This window comes from Erithacus rubecula, assembly GCF_903797595.1.
Source record: "Erithacus rubecula genome assembly, chromosome: 3".
NCBI classification, from domain to species: domain Eukaryota; kingdom Metazoa; phylum Chordata; class Aves; order Passeriformes; family Muscicapidae; genus Erithacus; species Erithacus rubecula.
This window is the reverse complement of record NC_136689.1, coordinates 15,887,241-15,908,668: the sequence shown is the minus strand read 5'-3', so window position 1 is coordinate 15,908,668 and position 21,428 is coordinate 15,887,241. Positions and strand designations below refer to the sequence as shown.

The 21,428-nt window shown below is 39.9% G+C and overlaps 1 protein-coding gene across 3 annotated transcripts in view; it reads left to right on the top strand.

Annotated features, from left to right (window-relative positions):
* The first annotated feature begins 10,403 nt into the window (after positions 1-10,403).
* APBB1IP (amyloid beta precursor protein binding family B member 1 interacting protein) overlaps positions 10,404-21,428 on the top strand; it is a 54,822-nt gene continuing 43,797 nt past the window's right edge. Inside the window, exons 1-3 of one of the 3 annotated variants that reach the window (XM_079299577.1) lie at positions 10,404-10,477; positions 17,668-17,739; positions 19,738-19,825. In XM_079299577.1, coding sequence (XP_079155703.1) covers positions 17,668-17,739; positions 19,738-19,825 — 160 coding nt within the window. In that variant the 5' untranslated portion in view covers positions 10,404-10,477. Of the gene's footprint in view, positions 10,478-13,606; positions 13,637-17,667; positions 17,740-19,737; positions 19,826-21,428 lie in introns of those variants that run through there. The other 2 variants (XM_079299578.1, XM_079299576.1) reach the window with 2 other exon arrangements.

Sequence of the window (21,428 nt, the reverse complement as noted above, 5' to 3'; positions counted from 1 at the left end):
ATATATACATATATGTATACTTTTTTACTTTTGGCCTTATAAGAAGATGCCAAACATTTTTCCAGAATGCTCTGACATTGCAGTCTGATATGGTGATGTGAGTCATTCTCACTAATTGCAACCTCTTGAAGCTTTCTGGAAAAACAGTGTCTTGATGAAAGAACTTATCTGATGTACCCTAGAGGATCATCCAGTCATTGTATCAAAGATTTTCAGTATCTGCGTGGTACTGCTTGAAAAGAGGATACTCCAGTCTTTAAATATCACTTGCTTTAAATACTTACTTTTAATCCTATTTTGTAGCTTGGATCTATGTTGTCCTCCATGATCAAAACTTCCATTCTTCCACCTGAAAGTTATTTTGTTTGAATAACCACAAAAAACAACCCTTTCAATTGCATTCTCTGTTTTGCTATGACAAAAGTTCTAATTAATGCACTGATTTCTTTTCCTCTTTTTAAATGTTGGCCAGGGTCACAAAGACTTGGCAATATCCTACATACCTGCACCCTCTCCATTCATAACACTGAGGGCTATGCACTGATCCTGCATTACTCTGGGCAGGTAAGATCTAAGCATAGTGTCTCATTTACCCTTATTTTTTAGAAAAAAACATAAGATCTGTCTCTACAAAGTCAAGTCATTATTATCAGTGTGTAAAGTGATATTAATAAAATTTAAGGGAACGCATGGTAAAATGTTTTGGTTTACTTTTTTTTCCCAGTGAATTGGTGCTTTCCTGACACTAGAAGTATATCTATTTGTTCCCTTTCAAAAACAGATATTCTGCTTTAATTCTAAATCATCTGCTGCTTTATAGAAACTTACATTACTAGGACATGCAATCCAAAAGAACTGGGGAGGTTAATAAAGCTCTCCCCGTTGTTCCTCAGTGGAGGGTGTATAATGACAGCATATCTACCCAGTGAGGAGGGTGTATAATGACAGCATATCTACTCAGTGATCTACTCACCCGTGATGAGAAAAGGAAAAGAACAATTTCTAACTGCATGTGTTAGATCTTGAGTCACAGAGCTGCTGAGGAACGCCCTGGGTGGAGTGCATGTCTCCTCTTCCCATTAGAAAATTGAAAGGTTTTGGAGGAAAGCAGGCAGAATGTAGGGCTGGAATTTAGGGAATGTCTGATGCACATTAATTTCATCTGACAGAAAACAAATTAGGAAGACTTATTTATTTCCACCTCCTCTTTCCACAAACTTTGTTTCTCTCTAGCATGAGAACACACACTGTTAATCAAGTCTGTATCTGCTGTAGCATTTCCCTCACCACATTTCTTCCTTATGAATACTTGATGGCCTCCACCCATCCCACTGGAGCACAATCCTCATGCTCCTGAACACAGACCAAAAACTTCACAGATAGCACTCAAGATTTTCTGGGATTTCTGTTATTTTCTCTTTGCTTTCTAGAGGTGTGCTGTTCTCATCTCCACTGTTCCTCTTATAGGCAATGCCAGTGAGCTTTGGAGAGCTGCAAAATACTGCCATTCAGCTCTCTCAGCCTTTTTCAGGATACTTGGAGAGAACATGAGCAAATCTAGAGATGGAGCAAACAAAGGCTACATTATACAAGCAGAATAGATGTTTTCTACATTAACCTAACAAATATTTTGTAGAAAATAAGTGTGAAACCACTAGTGTATTTAGGGTGTGACCATGTTACTGGTAGGTCACATATGGAAATGAAAATATATTTTCTGCAACAAAATGCACCATCCAGTATTATTCCTTTAATGCAGACTGTTCAGTGCTAAGGGCTGATTTTAAAATTGACTTTGGGATAAATTTAAGAAATAACTGTCAATGAATCTTCTGAAATTACATCCTTCATTGGCACCATAATGATACCAAAATTCAAAAGGAGCAATGAAAAATAAAGCAGCAAAGACAATATGCAGTATCCCAAGTTCCTCAGCTAATAACTCTTTAATAACTATGTGCATGATTTTACCAACATTGTTTGCCAAATTTAGATGTGCTTTCATGTGCCTGGACAAAAATGAAGCTCTGACCTCTTCAAAGACTCTGGTAAATTTTAGTCAGCTTGTCAGTGAAATAATTTGGGTTTTTTGTAAATAGCATGAGCAGAACAATGCACTATTCCCTAAATGCATTCTTCAATATGGCTGAGCTGTCTCAGCTAGAATTTTTCAATGCAATTGCCCCTTAAAGCATTGAAACATATTTGCTGTGCAAAACATGGTGGTAACTTAAAATGCTACCATCCTTCTGCTACAATTATTTTATCTCCAACAGGGTTGGAGGAACGAAACATGGTATGTCTTGGCTGCTTTGGAGCAAAATCTGGAATTTTATTACAAATTGCATATAAACACCAGACTGAGCTGAACTACCTGGTGACTTCTCTAAACTGAAGTAACAGAAGGAGACGATGGTGGCATCTTCACCTTTTTTCACTACACTTTACTGTCAGTGCTTTAAATATAGAAGAAAAACCTGCCAAAAGCATTGTTTTGGTAAAGTTATAGGCACTGAAAACAATTTTAAATCAAGAGAGAGTTGTATTTGCACACAACTTACAGTACTCAAAAATCTCTCTTTAACTTGATGACATCATTGCTTTCAAGATGGCACTGAATTTTAAATTCAGATGTAAACATCTCGATTATATTTTTCCTCCCCGACTTTTTTACAGAATTTAACGCGTTGTAAAACCATCCCTACTCCGTGCAAAAAATCTAAGTACCCTTCAAGGCAGTCTTTTCCAAAGGAATGAAGTGACCAAAAAATGCCATGAAATCAGCTCGCTGCTTTGCACGTTGTGGGAGATGTAGAGTCACTAAAGAGGGGGAAAGAAACACAATTCTGCCTGAAAACCAGAGAGCGCTTAACAGCGCTGTCCAGCCGGGAGCGGCGGCGGGAGCGGAGCGCAGGGACCGGGCTGGACCGGGCTGGACCGGGCTGGGCTGAGCTGGGCTGGGCTGGGCTGGGCTGGGCTGGGCTGGGCTGGGCTGAGCCACTCGGTCCGACCGCGGTTTGCCCGGGGCTGCGGGCAGGGCAGGGCAGGGCAGGGCAGGGCAGGGGGCCCGGCCCGGGGCGGAGGGCGGCGCTGCGATCACGGCGGGGCGGCCCCGCTTCCCTCCGGCAGCGCCGAACCGAGCCGAGCCGGGCACCCGGAGCTGCCCCGCGCCTCCTCGCAGCCGCCAAGGTAAAGCGGGCAGGGAGGGATTAACCGGACCCCCGAGGGCTCCCGGTGCCGCTGGCCGCCCCGAGCAGCCCGGCCGGGGCGGGAGGTGCGGCAGAGCCCGCTCCGGGCGGCGCGGTGGGAGCCGCAGAGGGGACACGGCCCCGCACCCCGCGCTGCCCTCGGCACACGCGTGGCCCCGGAGGCTGGCGCGGCACCGCGCGGCTTTGCTGGGTCCCGGTGATGGTTGTTCTCCTCGGCGGGGCTAAGCTGGGTCGGACCTTCCCTGTGGCCAGTCCCTGGGGGTCATTGCAAGGCAGGGGTGCCAAAGCCTCCCGGCGGCTGCACGGGGCCGGTGGGATCCCAGGGACGCCGTGCCCCGTGCCAGGGTCAGCGCTAGGGAAGGGAGGGCAGGCGGGAGAAAACTGCGGACCAAGCGGACAGAGAATACACCATGTGAAGGCGCTAATCAAACTTTGAGCATGTAAAAAGCGATGCGATTGTGGCTAAACAGCCAGTACAGACTGCTGAGGAACACAGTTTACATCTCTCTGCTGGTGGTGACTTTGGCCACGTGTTGTAGGGAAAAACTCTCAGTGTCCATCCCGCATGATGCCCTCAGCTGAGTACCACGCAGAAGTAACTGAAATGCAGTCTGCGCAAACTTGGGGTGGTTTTCCAATCCCAAAAAGAGAAGTTATTAAATCCAGTCATTATCACACTGGGAAGACGTATCTGGTAGTGTCTTTTAGGCAGCAGATGATCCAGTCTGTCTTAACTGTCAATAAAAATTTGTGGTAGGAATAGAGCCTACAAACAAAATAAGCAGGGTTCCACCAAACTGGAGCTTAACTTTTTAAGTCACTTCTTGCCTGAGATGACTTTGATACTGTGAATAATGTGGCTCCAGTTTGTCTCTCCCTCTCAGAACGTAAGTTTGCAGAATTTTGACAGTAATTTTCCCTCTTTGGTTCTAGTTCCTCTTTAAGAATTACACGATGCGTGTTTTGTCATCTTTTCCAAACCTGCTTCAATCTTATTTCACACATGAAATTTGTTGATTTTACTGTTAAACAATGAACCTGCTGCCTGCACTACTGTGATGTAAATGTAGTGAGGCTTGATGTAGTCCATCTGCATCATTAGAGACAAATAGGTGAGTCCTGGTGCTCCTCGAAGCTGTGCTAGTGACCTGCTCCACCTGTGCTGTCTCCTAATCATTTGTCTTTACTAAATTTACAGTATTTTTTTTTTTCTGGTAAGTTTGTAAAGAATATGAACTTTGGTTAAAACGTGATGTCTATAACAGAATGTGTAACTTTCTGCTGAACCTTTCTAGTTCTATTTCCCCCTGTGAGCCTTCTAAGGAGACTATTATATTTAATTGTACTTAATGCTTTGTGCAAGCATTGCTTAAAAATGGAGATAATTTGGTTTGAAATACGGCATACAAATGTCTTTGGGAGGTTGAATCAATGGAGCATTACAAATAACTGAGCAGTCCTTGCTTTATACTCAGAAAGTTCAGGTCCATCTGGGAACATACATAACTGGAAAAATGTACTATCTCTGAAAGGAACATTTAATCATTCCCTGTGTCTTCTCTTTCATTTTTAAATACCTCCTGGGGGTATTACAGACTATTCTGGTGTTTGGAAGCAAAATGACTTATGGCTCAATGTAATTATTGAGTAAATTGTGTTTTAATTGTTCATGCTGGAATTTGTGGTTATTAGTGTGTAGTATCTTCAGGCAGACTATGATGCTATTGAAGTGCTGGTTTATTTTGTTATCACGTGTATTTATTACAGCAAAGTTTGATTTTTTTTTTTTTTTTTTACAGAATAAAAGTCACTATACTTAGGCAGTGTCTAGTAGATCCCATGCCATAACTCATGTTCTTGTAAATCAAGGTGTAACCTTGATTTTTGTAATTTCTGAAGAGATTAGCACATTTGGTAGGCTAACAATTTGCATGAAAGTAACAGCAGTATGGGCAGATGGGTCTATTGGATGTTGTAACAAATTTAACTCAATACTGAGCCCTAAGATTATTTACAGGTAAAAAGATTTACCCAACTCATTAAGACTTTTGCTTTCACTTTGTTTCACCTTTCCTGTTAAAATAAATGTCTTAAAGCAATAAGAGGAAGAAGAGGCAGAAAGCTTTCCTTCTCTTGCTCTGCCCTAAGTGGCAAAGGAAGAGCTACAACTTGGGCAACCTGTGGATGGAGGGATCAGTTACTGCATCCCTTTGGCCCTCCAAAACGTGTGAGAAAACCATCAGGCTGGAGTACTGCTGCAGATGGGGGAAGGGGTTGCCTTGTTCAAGAGAGGACCTGTCTCTTTCAGATTCATGAACATCTGAGCATTGATAAGATGATCTGGGAACATGAGTTTTCTTAAAAACATGCTTCTGTTTCAAAGGTTGCTTTACAGTAACATATCTGAATTCTGTTTTCCTGAACATCGTTAAGATTTCAAGGCCCTTATCCTTTCCTGCTCTCTTTGTAAACTACATGGGTTTCTCTTTCTGACAGACCATTTTTAATGTCTGTGGTTGCAGTATATCTTGACTGTTTTGTTGTAGGTCAGTCTGACTTGTTCTGATGATGACTTTGCATGTTCAGGTGCTGATCTGGGGTGAAAGTGAAACAAGACCTCTTATTTGCCTGCAGCAATATGGAAGCTTTAGTCTTCCTTTGGAAGGTCTCTAGGGACAACAGCAATGTGCATCTGTGCAAACCTTCCAAAGCACTTTTTGGGCTTTAGAGGCAGGACTCTCCTCATGCAGCTGTAGATGTGAGCATTTGAGTCACCCAAGGTTCTGAGTCACCTTTACAGTCTCTTACACAGAGAGATAGATACTGCTAAACCTTGCTTTGGTGGCCCAGTTTGACAGCAGCCATGAATCATGCTGTATAAGATTGTTTCCTTTCCCTTCATTGTCTACAAAGAGCTTGGGACAACCATGTGAGATGCAGATATCATAGACATGCTGCCATATATATTTCCATGATTAGGAATGATCCATGGCTCTTGGAGAAACAGACATTTGGGACATGTCCTGATTGTCCAACCTGTTAATCCATAGCTACCCTAGATATTATCAGCAGAGCTGCCAACGTGGAAGATATATATTGTACTGTGAAAGAAAGAAACTGGGTGCTGTGTTCTTCTCGAGTTTCTGTAGGAGACTTTTGAGCATCTACAGCATATATGAGGTTGTGTTCCTCACACCCCTCAATTTCAGTTTATTGTATTGCTTCTGGGTTTTGAGTGGAAAGGAAGCACAGATGATTGATCTGACTTAAAATTTTACTGTGGGAATTCACAAACTAATTTGGTAATGATAGTTCAAAAAGTTTAGGCCTGTCATTATTTTCAAAGACTTTCTTCCAATTAAGTGACCTTTTAGATTTGTGTCTGGCTAATTGCTTTCATATTTGTTTGCTGCCAGGAGCTACCTCAGCCTGCATACAGATCTGTTTCTTCTTGTTCTGAATTTGCTGTGAATTTAGGCTCAAATAAATAAGGGCTGTAGTCATTAAATGTACTAGGAATATTTTGGGGAGTAGATGCATTATAAATCCTAGAAGAACCATGTTCAGTATATATATAAAACAAATTTTTCTCTGCTGATCCATTTAGAAATGCAAACAAAATTACATCTGATAGAAGTTTTGCACTGGATACATCTCAGTGCATTTCCGTTTTTACTTTCACTGTGCATTTGCTTGTAATCTAAAGGATGTAAAAGTGTGGCGTGTGTCGTCAGTATTAAAGGATAAAACTCTCTGTGTCTGCTATCAGTGATGAGCAGACCCTGCCTGGTTGATGTCACTACCAACGGAAAGTCCTCAGTTGTTCCCAGACAATCCAACTGATAAACATTTTGGTGAAAATTTTGGTGAAAATCTTGTCATTATATCTACATCTCTCAGGGAGAGTGGGGGTGGTAGGGGAATGAATCTGCCTTTAGCTGCGTGTGTGCTCCATCAAGCACAGAGAGAATCACTAGGAGCCAAAATCAATCATACAGGCACTCACTGGATGCTTTTGGTGATAAAAATTGCAAACTAACTCCAGTTTTAGACAAAATGATGTGTCTGCCTCAAAGGCAACTCACCAGGAAAGTTGGGAAACTCAGCAGAATTTAGACTGTTGGCATCATCTCCATGTTGGCAGCTCCTTGGTGGTCTTAATTGGTCCATTTTGGTACTCTCACTGCATCTTCAGGTAACCCAGACTCAGACACATTATTACTTTATTTCTGCATCAGAGCAAGATATTGATGTACTTTTGAAGATTTTTCTGGTATTTTCTGACAGTACTGGAAGACCCCATTCTCCCACTTGCTGTGGGGATTTCACTGAAGCACAGAAATAAGAAGGATTATCAGCCCAAAAATTACTTTTGAAAGATGATGTGTTTTTTCTGTCTGGTTACAAGTTAAAATGGAAAAAAAAAAACCAAAAAAGAACCCCAAAAAACCAAAAATATACATTACTGTTCTCTCTATTTTCTGATGAAATCGTGTATTTGAAATATTTGCTGTACATGTATCTGCTTTGAGGACATAAGTATCTGAAACAGCCTTGACCAAGCACGAATGCGTGCCAGAAACATGAACGCAGATAACATTCCCAAACACTTGTGGTTGCAGCTTAGTTTTGTACTTTGGTGACCATATCCTCATGACTGAGAGGAAGGTGACACTAATGTTTGAGAGAGCAAATGCGAATGAGCCAGTGGTTTTGGATGCCAGTTCTAGGAAGGAATTAATCATAAATTTAACTGCAGTTCTGTCCCGTGGGCGCCGTGTTCTTACATGAAATTCAGCAAAGCCTGGCCTCTTTTGTCTCCCCTGTGTCATGATGGAGTTGTGACCATATCAGCATTGTTCCATCCCTCCTCCACATCTAAGGGAAAAAAGAGAGGGAGCCAGTGACGTTTCCTTCTCATGGAAAACCTTAGAGAAATGGAAGAATGGAAAAGTCACAAGGTTCATCTCCTTTTGGTGCATTTGCTTCTCTTAACTGTTTCTTTGTGCAGTTCAGGGCTCTGTGGGTTGTGATAAATTCACCACCACCCTACCAGTACAACGTGCTGTCTGTGGTGACTCCAGGCTTCCCCTTTCCTTACAGATCTTTGTCTGCAACCTACTGCTTAAAGCTGCGTGTAACCACTGCATTGTGTAGACTAAAAGAAGCAAATCTGCTAGGTGAAAAGTTAACAATGGGCCTTGGAATTGAACCTGACACTTCAGTCAGTAGTAAAACTGAGATTTGTAAAAAAACTTTCATTTAATTATTCCACTACTCATTATGTTACTTAGCACAGTACTTTTGTGAAGTATCTGTAAATTAATATTAAAGCATTACTTGCTTTATTTGATTTTAATATATGAACTGTGTACGAAACAAATAGATGGATTCAATCAATTTTTTATGGATTCATCCTTTTGCTAACTCTTTCTGTTAGAGCATTTTATGTTAGTGTTTTTTCCTTTTTTCAGTGTTCCTTTCCCCTACCATGTGTGTCATCCCTTAAGCATTTCTGGCAGTGATAAGAACATGTGATTGTAAGCAGGAAGATAGTGATTTAGAGCTTTTGCCAATGATAGGTCATAGGAATAAGTTATTTGTATGGGGAGACAGTTGTGTCATAGACCTTTGTAGCATATCTTGTTCTTACCTAGAGGCTCACTGTGGGAGGAAGTGAGTGCTGGAAAAGCTGTGCCATTGACTGTCCAGTGTAGCAGCACTTGCACTCAGATTTGGTACTGTATTCTTTCCTTTTTTCCTCTTCCTAAATTTATTCTACTATTTTCACTATTCCACACTTTCAACATCTCTTGGTTCTATAGGGAATTGAGGAGGGGAAGGATTTTCCCCTCATTTTACACCCCTGTATGCCTTCCTCTCTCATCTGTGAGCTTCCTTGTCTATTGTTTCCTGCTTGTTAGACAATCTGGTAATGTGGGATCAGCCTACTTCATGGACTGCGAAGCTAAATATCAAAATTCTGTTGTTGTATTTTGCTGGCATTTGTTTAAAGTACATGGCAGTCTCTCGTTGGCATCTAAGTTTGGACAGCAGTGTTGGGTAACAGGAAAAAAAAAAGCAGGAAGGAAAACATTGCACCAACATCAACAAGCTACAGATTATGGGAAGGAATGTGGAAACTGTAGATTTCTGCTACTCAGGGTTACATTGCTCCTTGCTATTCTGCACTGCCATCATGGCAGGGAATGGGGGGCACCTAAAACTGAGGTTCTGATAGTGAGTTCTGATAACTTGTATGTCTGCAGTTGTTTATACTTGAGTAGAGCTGAAGCAGACATGTTATCAACTCAAAATTGATGAGCCTAGGTAAGCTGGTGGCTCATGAGCTCAGGGACACACTTCCACTCTGCTTTCTGCCTTTTCCAGGAGAAAATCTGTTGACAGAATGGAAATACTATTCCTGTGTGCCATTGATCTGGTACAGAATAATTAATTACTTCTTTTGCCAGTGTGAAGGAATAGGCTGGAAATATGTCTCCTCCTACCATTTTATTATGCTCAGTTTGTGCTGCCTGTATGACTCATGACAAGAAAGTCCCTAGACTGGATGATTCTGCAGTAAATAATTCTCTGACAAAAGAAAAAAAAAGATTATTGTAATTGTAGCTGTATTTCTACAATGTTCTTGGACCCACAAGCCAGACTGAAGCACATTGACTGGTGTGAAGATACTGTATGAAAATGAACAGAAGTGGAACTGCTTTGATTTCCTTACAAACAATCTCCTTTGGGAGCTGACAGGAAGGTACAAAGTGCAGTTCTGGTAGACAGAAATTGCTCCCAAGCTTTCTCCTCCTTGTATATGTGATGTACAGTGGGTTGGTTTTTCCCCCCACCTTTCATCAGGTGCTTTTAACTCACACTTCCCCAGCTACTTGAGTATATTTGGAATACATTTTCTGGAGCCCAGGATCCAGACTGTGTCTGTGCCTCAGAGTTATTGTGGAGAGGATCTTAGTGAGGAGTCTTACACCTAGCCTACACACCTTTACTGTAGTCGTAAGTTAAATGTTCTTCCTGTCCTTTTAGAACTAGATCCCTTTGCTAAGCCCCTCCTCTGGCCTTGAGTAACTTCTTCCTGACATACTGTGACTAAGCTTCTAGGTAGTCCCTTTTTCCTTTCAGCTTCACTTAAATGAGCCTCAGTGACCATTCAGTAATCTTGCCATCCTGCCTCACCCTAAGAACAGGACCCACAGCTGTTTCTCCAGACACCACGCTCAGCAGGGTATTAAAGAAAAAGAGTATGTGTTTGGGACAGTGCATGGGGGAGAGGGGAAAGCTGGGGATGGTGGTGAGAGCTGATGGATGCTGAAGCAGCAGCATCTGGAGGATGGCCTCACCTCAGTGTCCTGTGCTTTATGAACATATGAAATGTCTGTCTGTCTCTCCCCACACTCCTCACCCTCTCTGTCACTCTCTGAAAGTGAAGTAGTCAGATGTCACTGAAAAATATGGTGGTGTACTTGTGCATAGGAGTTCCTGCAGTGTTTAAATTATTATTATCATATTTATAATTTTTAAATTATTATTATCATCTTATCATCTTTATAAGTGTAAAATACAACTGCTGTCATCATTTAAGTGGAACAGTGTAGTTTTCAGGTCTATGAAATCCAGGACTTCTGGACTAATAAAGACTTTTTCCAGAGTCTTCACTGCAGGTTTGTTTCTGTAAAACATGTGCCATAACTGTGTATTCCCAAAATGGCAAAGAAGGGAACAAGCTTGCAACAGGTTTAATTGTATAAATGGCATAGTTAAAAATTATGCGAAACATGAGTAGGATCTGTGAGTTTGGGATGCTTTTATCTAACAATGTTTGTATTTACCTCTGGATGGGTGATTCTGGAATTAGTGGAATATGACCTCTAGTACCCCATGTTAACATTAGAGTAGGATTCTCTCTTGATTTATCTGCCACTTTAATTTTAATCTAAAGCCAGACATCACTCATTTTTTAACTAATAAGGATACTATCCAGTTGTACAGTCCTCCTGAAGATACTTGTATTTTAGTGTGTCACTTTTATTCCCTCATGAATGGAGTTACAGCATTTCACACCATCCCTGAGATAAATATGCAGTGTAACTTCAGCTGCAGATAAGCTTACAGTTATTGGCACACCAAATTTCCCAGAAGAGTAGTGAGTATTAGTAAAAAAACTGCTTTCAGAGTTATCAGTGTGTGCAAGCTTTTTATTGGAAAATACAGTGCTTGTCAGTGTTAGGTAAGTATGGTGCTGGAAGTAGTCTAATTGCTTTTGATCCATTCTTTTCAAAATATGAGCTGGTGTTAAAGCAGAAGAGAGTTACAGAGCCATATAATGTAGGTAAGAAAGAGGAAAGTCAACATGCTAATTGCCAAATCTGATTGTGATTTTGAAACCTTGGCGTCAGCTACCATTTCTGTCATACCACTCCAAAACTTCAATTTCCATTCTTATTGTCTACCACAATTATTAAACAATTGGATTATGTTCCTCTAGACTGAAGTCTGCAGAGACAGATGTTCTCCTGTACTTTACTTTGCAAAAAGTTTATTTAAATGTGTGTTAAGGCCTTTTTTCTAGATGTGGTGAAATAGATGGTTAAGAAGTTTCCATCCTGTCTCACTTAGGTGTATAAGAGGCGTGTGTAGAATGACGTTTTTCTTGACGTCTAACTCTAAAACCACTGTAGGGAGCCTTGTTAGATCTATTTCAGACCTACAGTCAATCTGGCCAGAAGGTTATCCCCAGCAGTGGCTAGCATCATTTGCTTCAGAAGGAGGCAGGAAGTCCTGTACTGGAAGGTGTAGTGTAACATTTCATGTCTATCATGAAAGCTTTACTCTCCAAATTGGTCAAAGCTTTATTTTAGGTCTTAAAACATGAGGTTCATCATCCTTGCCTGAAGTTCTCTGCAACACTAGCACGTCTAGCTACAGCAGCATGTAGAGAGAACCAGCTCCTCGTCTTGCTTACTCACCAGTTTTGATGATGAGCTTCAGAGTTACACAATGCATGTTTCCCTGGAACAGTTATTTAGACTTTCATTTACTGTCCCATTGATTTTGTGTTGTAAGTCAGGGTGAAATGGTGCCTCAGTAACTTTCCCCTGGGTTATGGTACAGTTTTTTTTAGTCACACCAGTTTCACATCTGTTTTCTGTGGCAATCAGTTGCCCTCTTCCCAGCTTTTCACTTTATGGTGGGACTCTGTCACTTTCATCATGCTTCCCTAGTTCTCTTCCTTTTTCTGTCTTTGCTATGGCATGATCTACTTTGTGTAGTCTGTACTACACAAGGGTGCATCTCTGATTTATCAGAGTGATTTGTTCATCAGGCTACTGCTGTGTTTCTCTAAAATGTCAAAGATTTCTTCATTTCTCTCCAGAAAGCATTAAGCAATAGCAGGAAGTTGCAGTGCTGTCAGTGGTCATCTGGGTAGCCAAACAATGTTCTTTTTGGTGGTCTTGGTACTCTGACACACACTATAGTGCAGAGACTAGGACCTCAAAATGTGCTTTTGATGTTTCTGTGTGACTTGTCAAAATATACTTCGTGTATTTTTATCTCTGCTATTTATGTCTGTAGCAGTTTAAGAATAGCAACAATATTTTCAACGTAATGAATGTGTCTGTAACTGTTCACCAGATCACTAAGTGGGCTGGTTCCTGATACTGCTCATACCATGAATCCACTGTAAGTTTTTATCTTCTTACATCATGTGGTTCCTCATTCCTTTTTTGTAACCTTTGGGTTGGTTAAACTGCATCAACTCTACTGAGACCGAGCTGCAGAGATGATAATGGTGTTGGTGTTTCATGTTCAGTTTCACAAGGTCTTTTAGCTTGCTTTCTAACTTCTCCAGTGCAGGAGCTTTTTTACCGTGTGACTTAGACCACTCTTCCTGTGAACAGAGCTAGTCTGCTGTGAACAGAGACTAGCTTTGAGAACTATCAGATAGTAAAATACTAACATTTCAAACTCTGCTTGGTATAGTACCGTATCTGGGTTTTTTTTAATGTACACTGTATGGTCACTTTTTCAAATTTCATTGTATTTTTAAATAAGTTCTGGGGTTTTTTTTCAAAGGAGGGTGCTTTGGTTTTTTTTTTTGGAAGCAGTGTGAATTTCATACCACTGTTTTACTTTGCATTTGTTAGCTTCGTGCCAAGTGTTAAAGTTTCTATCCAACAATTCAAAGTCATATGTAAATTGGGAAGGGAAAAAAATTAAGAGATCAGGTGGTTCTGGAAGTCTTCTGGTAAATGGTAGGGTGAATTAATGAGTCAAGATTTATGGATTACATAAACCTCTGAGGGCTTAATATACATACACTAAAAGTGAGACTCATGGGTGATTAGAATGGGAAGTTAAGAGAAAATGTCCCAATGTGTTAAATATACAGCATGAGAAAGGTAGGAGTATTATATAAAATAAATAAATAAATAATAAAAAAGGTTTTTATGAGAGCTTAGTGAAGATTTGAGAATGTGAAAATGGGAGAAATAAGCAAGGAGTACTTTTAACTGTGCTAATTCCAAACTGTATTACCTTGTGGTCCACAAGGCATCAGTTTGAAAATCAATCACATTAAAGATAAAACACTTTAAAAATACATTACATTTCACATATATGGCTTCCCACAGGGCCCTTCTCAGCTTGTTTATTTGTGATAAACGCAATTTCCTCATTTTATTTCAATTCTGTTTTTTTTTCTCTGCTTAAAATTTTATGCACGGTCTGGGAAACTTATTGTTCAAGTACTGTTCTGTTTGGTTTGGGTTCTTCCTTTTTGGTTTATTGTAGTCAGTGGCAATTTTAAGAGTTCCTAGTATTAGTGCAAAATAGAGAAAAACCTGACGGAAAAGTTACAGTTGAGTAGGACTGGGTGTGAAACTCAGTATTCTTCTGGTCACTCTGGTAAATCTTTTCCTTTGTTTCGTTAAGAATAACTCATACGCCTACACATTTCACCTTGAATTTCTGGTTTTAATAAGTTCAAGGCTATTTATAAAATTCAGAAGAATTTGCTGATCCAAAATGCAGCAACATCCAACAAGATATTTTCCAAATCTGCAAGTTTTTTAAGCTCTTTTTTTGTCTTGTGGCAATCAAATAAAAGAAATGGATACAAGTGGAGAGAAGTCAAGGAGGAGAAGAGTGGATGGACAGTCTTTTGCAATTCCATGTTATGGGGACTCATTTTAATATCTTAAGTTTTTCTAGCTCTTGGCAAGATCTTTGGTGAATATGTCGAATTCTTATACCAATGTAAGAGATCATTCAGTGTGTTTTAACATTAAAAAATTTCCAGTATATTGCTGATTATGATAATAGTTTTGTCTTCCTAAACCAAATCAAAAGAGAAAATAATTACTTAATTAATAATTGTTAATTACTGAGGAGGGTCGTTAAGTTTGATTTTTTCCTTTTTAGACAGTTGTTACTACTCCTCATGATAAGAAGTTGCAAGTGGTTGCAACTCGAGTAATTTTTGTGCTGTTTTTATATTTCTATTCTGTAAAAATATAGTAAAGGAAGATTTCAGTTTGTCAAAAGAACTTTTATGCAGATTTTTTCCTGAAAGTTGATATAGTTAGTGCTTAAAAAAAGTCTACCAAAAACATACAAATAACTGGAACTGATAAGATTTCATTAGAAGATATTTTGATCTCCTAAATCAGAAAACAGGAAAACATAAAATTATTCAGTATTATTTAAACACTGATGAGATACTTCTCAGTATGAACTGCTGCTCCATTTTTTGTATCTTCACTCTGCCTGATCAAATAAGTGCCATTTTATCTAGCCTTTCTATGGAAATTGATTCTCCAAGTGCCAGGTGTGTAGGAAGCTACACAGCTGTTGTTCCAAATAAATGAATTAAGATTCAGTAATCGTATGGCACCCAGCACACAGCTGAGTGTGCAGAAACAGAATGCTGTGTACAAGGCTCAGTGTGAGAGGCATGATACAGAGTGAGCCATCAGTGTGGCTTTGTCAGCTGGAAATGAAGAAGATAACATGACTTCAGCTCTCCACTCACTCAGTCCTGTGTCATCTATGTTCCCTGTTCTTGGGAAGAGCTGTGCAATCTCCATGGATGGGCTGCAATTGCCTCAGCTCTGTCAACCACATCCTATTAAACTGTCTTTAAGAGATCCAGTTCCTAAATCTTTAAATCTTTGATTTCTGGGATCCAAGAGAAATGTGGAAGTTGAAAATTCGGTTCTTGGTTGCCTGTGCCTCGTTCAGTTACATGACAAATCTCAAACAACAGTTACTGACTTTAGGGTTCAGTGGCCTTTATAATTTATCCATGGAATAGTTACATGACTCAAGATGTTCCATTAAAGGAAAAGCATTAAGACTGAGAAACAGGAAACACTAGTTTTCTTTTCTTGCCAGTCTTTATGGACATTAAAGTTGTTCCTGTCTTCAGTTGGTTGCTTTCTTGCATCAGCCTGGTTCTCCTGTAAGATGCTTGGTTGCCTTTGGCTGGCTACCAGGTGCTTCCCAAGGTGCTCTATCACTTCTCCTCCTCAGCAGAACAGGGCAAGGAGATCACTTTCCAACTGCCATTGAGCAAAACATGCTCAACATAGGGAAATTAAATTAATATATTGCCAATTAATAAGATGTTAGGATAATGCAAAATAAGAAGAAAGCAAAAAATATCTTCACCCCACCCTTCCCTTCTTCCCAGGTTCAGCTTCACTCCCAGCTCTTGTACCTCTTCCCACTCAAGTGGCACAGGGGGATGGGGAGTGGGGTTTGTGATCAGTTCGTAATGCTTTGTCTCTGCTGCTCCTTCCTCCTCACACTGTTCCAGCATGGGGACCCTCCCAAGGGAGACAGTTCCTCATTAGCTTCTTCAGCTTGGTACCTTCCCCCAGACTGCAGTCCTTCAACAGCTGTCCCAGCCTGGATCTTTCCCACAAGGTAGAGTCCTAGAGGAACAGCTCTCACCTGCTCTGGTATGGGTTCTTCATGGAACCCCAGGTCCTACCAGAACACCAGTGCTACGTGGGCTCCTCTCCCCAAGCTGCAGTTCCCAGCAGGAGCCTGTTCCAGTGTGGCACACTGTGGGCCTCATCTCCCTTCAGGACATGTCCACCTGCTGTGGCAGGGGCTCCTCCATGGGCTGCAGTATGGGTGTCTGCCCTGGCTTGCTCCTTCATGGGCTGTAGGGGAACAACCTGCTTCACCATGGCCTTCACCATGGCCTGCAGGGGAATCTGTGCTCCAGCATCTGGAACGTCTCTCCCTCCTTCAGTACTGACCTTGGAGTCTGCAGAGTTATGTTACTTATATTTTCCCACTGCTCTTTCCCACTGCTGTGCAGCATTTTTTGCCCTTAAGTGTGTTGTCACAGAGGTGCTACCAGCACCACCAGTGGTCTCAGCTTTGGCCAGAACCAAGTCCATCTTGGAGCCAGCTTGAACTCCTGACATGGGGAGAGCTTCCTTCTGACAGAAGTCACCTCTGCAGCCATGCTCCTTTCCCCCCAAACCTTGTCACAAAATCCAGTACAGTTGCACACAAACCCAGAGAACTGATAGGACTACTTACATGTTTAAAGTTTGGCACTAGCTTGAACCCTTGTTTTATGTGTTCAGTACCACAGTTCTCAATCTTTTGCAGGCTTGAGCCTCTCAATAAAATGATGTTTCTAGTTCTTGTCTCTGGTAGCATTCCAAGGCAGACACCCTTTTAAACTGTTTCTTTCCCTGCAAAAGGAACAGATTTATGAGGAAGAGGATTATTGCATAAGCTGTGTCTTCCCCATAGCTCAGCACCACTGGTGTTTGATCCTGTCCTTGCAGCAAGCACTGCCACCACCTGTCATGCAGCATGTACCCATTTTCCTTGTCTGTGTGCTTCCTCAGATCTCCTGAGGTTAGGTAAGACTGGAGTTCTCTCAGTGTGGTAATAATTGAAAGAAAAATGGAGAAATATTGAGCCAAAAAGTTGGTTATGTACCTAAACATAATGTGGTTTAGCACAAGATAACACCCAGTAAACTCCTGTGGTAATAATTATCTAAGCCAAAGAAGAAGGCTTTCAAGATGAAACATTCAGGAATTTCTCAACATCAAACTTTGTTTCCCTCTCTATTTTTCACAGCCCAAGTTTTTTTTTTATCTTTAAGATAAAACCATGGTCTATTAGCTGGTGAATTTGTATGAAATGTAAATGTTAAAAGGAGGTTGTCAGAACTTCAGATGGCAGTAAATGTGAAGTGTGTGTTTTAGCATATACAGGATAAGGGTTCTGAGCTGTTAGTTACTTCTAAGGTATAGATTCAGGTTTTTGTGAGTCATGAGCAGTTGTTTTAAGGTTATTTGTTAATGCAATATACAAGAGCATTGTGTATCTCCTGGTTTTGACCATTGCTGGCTTTGAAATGAACTGAAATGAGCTTCTTGTTTGTGTTTTCTTTCAGATGGAGCAAACCTGTGATGATATAGATGAAATGTTCAGCAATTTACTTGGGGAAATGGACATGCTGACTCAGGTAAATAATTTTTTTTTTTCATCAAGATTAGAAAAATAGCTATTATGTGTCAGAGGAAAGAGGGAACTTTTCTACATTTTTCACACACTTCCACTCTGAGTAAGTACAGTTACATTATTGTAGTAAACCTTCAGTTAAATTTCTCTGCTTGACAGTAAAACAAGTGGCCCAAAGAATAAGGTAATATCAGTACAGGGTAGGTTGTTAAAGGGACTTAACTGCTTGTGAAAGACATTTTCTGAAAAAAAACCCAGCCTAGTAGTTTAAATTTCTCTGGACTTGGTCCAAAGAAATTAAAGGATTCTGTGAAAACAGGAAGAGTTTGAGTCTGAATGTTCAGGTATGAATGCTTAGCATACATGGGTAAATGGGATGTAGCCTGAGTGTCAAATGTGAGCTTTGGAAATGAGAGAAACATTTTGAATATATGTTTAAAGGATTCTTTATATATGGCAAAATACTAAGCTGCAGTGAGGATGGCATTTAAGAATTCATGGAGATGTTATTCCCAATGTAGAATACACTCTTGAGAGTATAAAAGAGCTTCAGCCTTTTTCTGAAGCTCTAATAATGAAATACTTCCTGCAAAAGCTGATTGAAGGAGAATTTTTATTTCTAGAAAAAAAATCTACAAAGGAAATAAATTTGCTGTATTTTAATAGATTCATGATTGAAAACACTTAAGTTTTCATCTTGAATGAGTTTGCTTCCCAGCATCTGTTTTGAGGGGGTTTTTCTTCTTGGCGAATCCCAGTGCTTGGCAAATTGAATACCAATAATTCTGAGGCACAGAATAGAAACTGTTTAAACTGGGTGAAAGCCAAAATTTCACATGGCATTACTATCAAATCACAATGCCTTGTCCCTTGGTAGCCTTTCTGCTCTTCAGGGCTTTTTGTAAATATGTATATTTATTTTATGTGTGTGTATGTATATATATATATATATATATATATATATATATATATATATATATATGGAGGGATTTATGGTAATCTCATTTCATTATTGTTCCTTCAAAAGAACAAAAGACTGTGATAAAATTTGCCTCCTCAAACTGAATACAGCAATGTTATAACTGCAGGTGATAGAGAGAATGTGAGTCTCTTGTCTCTGTGCTCCCTAGTGCAGTACTGGGTGGGACAGAGTGTTCCTGAGACTCAGACAGGCTTCTCTTCCCCTCTGAAATTCTGGCATCACCTCTCACTCCAGCATTGTACAGGAAAAGGAGGCAGGGGTGTCTGAAAGCCTAAGACTTTCAGTTTTCTGAACTGGATCTGTTAATTCCCTCAGACTTTCTAAACAAGACTGTAAATAGTTTTTCACACTTTTTCACCAGTCTGTCTGTTCCTAAAGTAAGTGTAAAGGATAGAACCACACAAAGATACCTCTACATGACATGACAGGGCTGAAAAAGAAATGCAAATTTAGAATTATCGTTTTCTGCCTCAAACTTGGAATTCTGTATTTACACAGATTAGTAGTTTACAAGTGTGTGGGGTTTTGTTTGTTGTATTTGGGTTTGGGTTTTTTTCAAACAGGAGAAAGCAACAACTAAATTTCATTTATATTGGTAAATAAAGCACTCTGGAAAGAAAATGGCACTGTGGCTCAAATGTCTATACAGCTAAACTCTTTCCACACTCCCCTTCAAAAAACCCAAGGAGGCTAAAAATCAGTGTGACCTTGCCCACTGTCTCAATTAGAAACAGTCCACTTCTCTGCTGTTCTCCACACCAAGTCCAGGTGTTACCTGACAGGAGTTGCTGCCATCAGCATTGGATAGAGCAGCATGCAAAGCCCTTGCCACGATTTTAATACAGTGCTTGAACCCTTGTCCTGGCCCTAGTTAGTTTACAGTCCAACATAATCTCAGAAACCAGTGTGTGTCATTCTGTTCTTGCAGAAGGATTTTTTCATTAGAAAATTCAGGTAATTGATTTTCAAATGTTACTGTATGTAATCATCAGATACATGTTTTTTCTTCTATCCTAACAGAGTTTAGGAGTGGAGACTGTACCACCTCCATGCTCCAAAGTGTCCAATGATGAATTTAGCTTTACAGTTGGTTTTAAAGACTTAAATGGTAAGTATTAGAATGGACTCTTTCATGCCTTTTAGCTTGCTTAAAATACTTCACAGCAACAAATGAGAAGAAAATCTTTACATACCCTTGATCAAAAACCCCCAAGCCAAACAAAAGAACCCTATTTTGCTGGAAGGGAGGTATATTTTTGTATCTCAATTTAGGAATCTTCAAAGGGAATAGCTTTTTGGGGCATTACTCAGTTTAAATAGAAGTCAGACTTTTAAAAATGTCTGAGTGTAGAGGAAAACAAAACGAGAAGTCTCCTAAATAACATTCTAAAATGTTGCCTTTTTAATATAAAGGTTTAACTTGGTGGAAGACAAAGTTCTTGGATGTGATGTCAGAGCTGTGTAAGCATCTCTGTCCAGTGGAAGTATCAGCTTCAGCTGCTTCCACTTTTCAGTGCTTTTTCTCATTTTGATTTGCACTGTCACTTTTGCCTGTACAGCTGTTTGCTGAGCCTGTATGGCAAAACAAGTAAGGGAATTTATCTGAGTTTGAAGTAAAAGCCCTTCCTTTGATTTTGCTTGTGATTAGGTTTTTTTGTTTTTTGGGTTTTTTTGGGTTTTTTTGTTGTTTTTTTTTTTTTTTTTTGGCTGTTTGTTTTTGTTTGGGTTTTTTTGTGTTTTGGTTTGGTTTGGTTTTTTTTTGACTGCAAGCTGGTTGTTTACATTAACCTGAGTTGGTATTAACCTCTGGTTTTGTCCCACAATCAGTTTCCTGTTGGGTTTTGTAAAGACTATCAGTAAAGTGCATGAGCTATGTTAATAGAGAGGATCATAAGCCAACTTTCCCACTGTAAAGAAAAACTTATTAAATACTTTATTAACATAGCAGGGAGAGCAGAGTAAACTGAGATGGCCTAGTGACATGTTCACAGTCTCATTAATGTCTATGCTTTATTGGACTATATTAGCATTTTTTACTATCTAATTCAGTGTTCTCATCCCTCTCAAAATCTTGCTTAGAAGTTTCCCCAGTTTGTGATTTATTTATTTCTAAACTGAACTTTTTAAAGAGATTTAAACACTGACTCTGTTCAATCTTAAAGAACCCTTCTCTTCTAGAAAGCTAAATTATCCTACAGGGTTTTGCTCCACAGCATGTCTTTACACCATGGCTAGCTGAAACAACCACAAATTAATGTGAAGTTCTGGTATAGGATTTTATCTTATACTCTGCCAGAGTAGAAAACAGAAAGAAAAAGTTACAATGTTTCTATCTGGTAATAAGAGGCTTTTAAAAAAGATTTTCTTGTTTGTTCTGTGTTTAAAAGATCCTCAAAAGCATATTTGATATACCACCCATATGGTATGTCACAGATCACACAATTACTGATGTGCTACCATGCAGATGATACCATGCAGTTACGTGTGTCTTCATTTTAATTTTAGAATTGTAGAGTAGTAATAATACATGGAGGTATTCTTGATCTAGGCCTCAGTTACATGGTTTGTGGTGTGCTGTTCCAGAACTTGTTAAGGATTTGTATATGTGCTTACAGCCTAATGGGAGCTCATGGAATTTCTTACATTCATGTCACTAAGCATGTATGCAGTAACCTTGCTGGATCAGGGCCATGTTTTGTAACATCATAAGG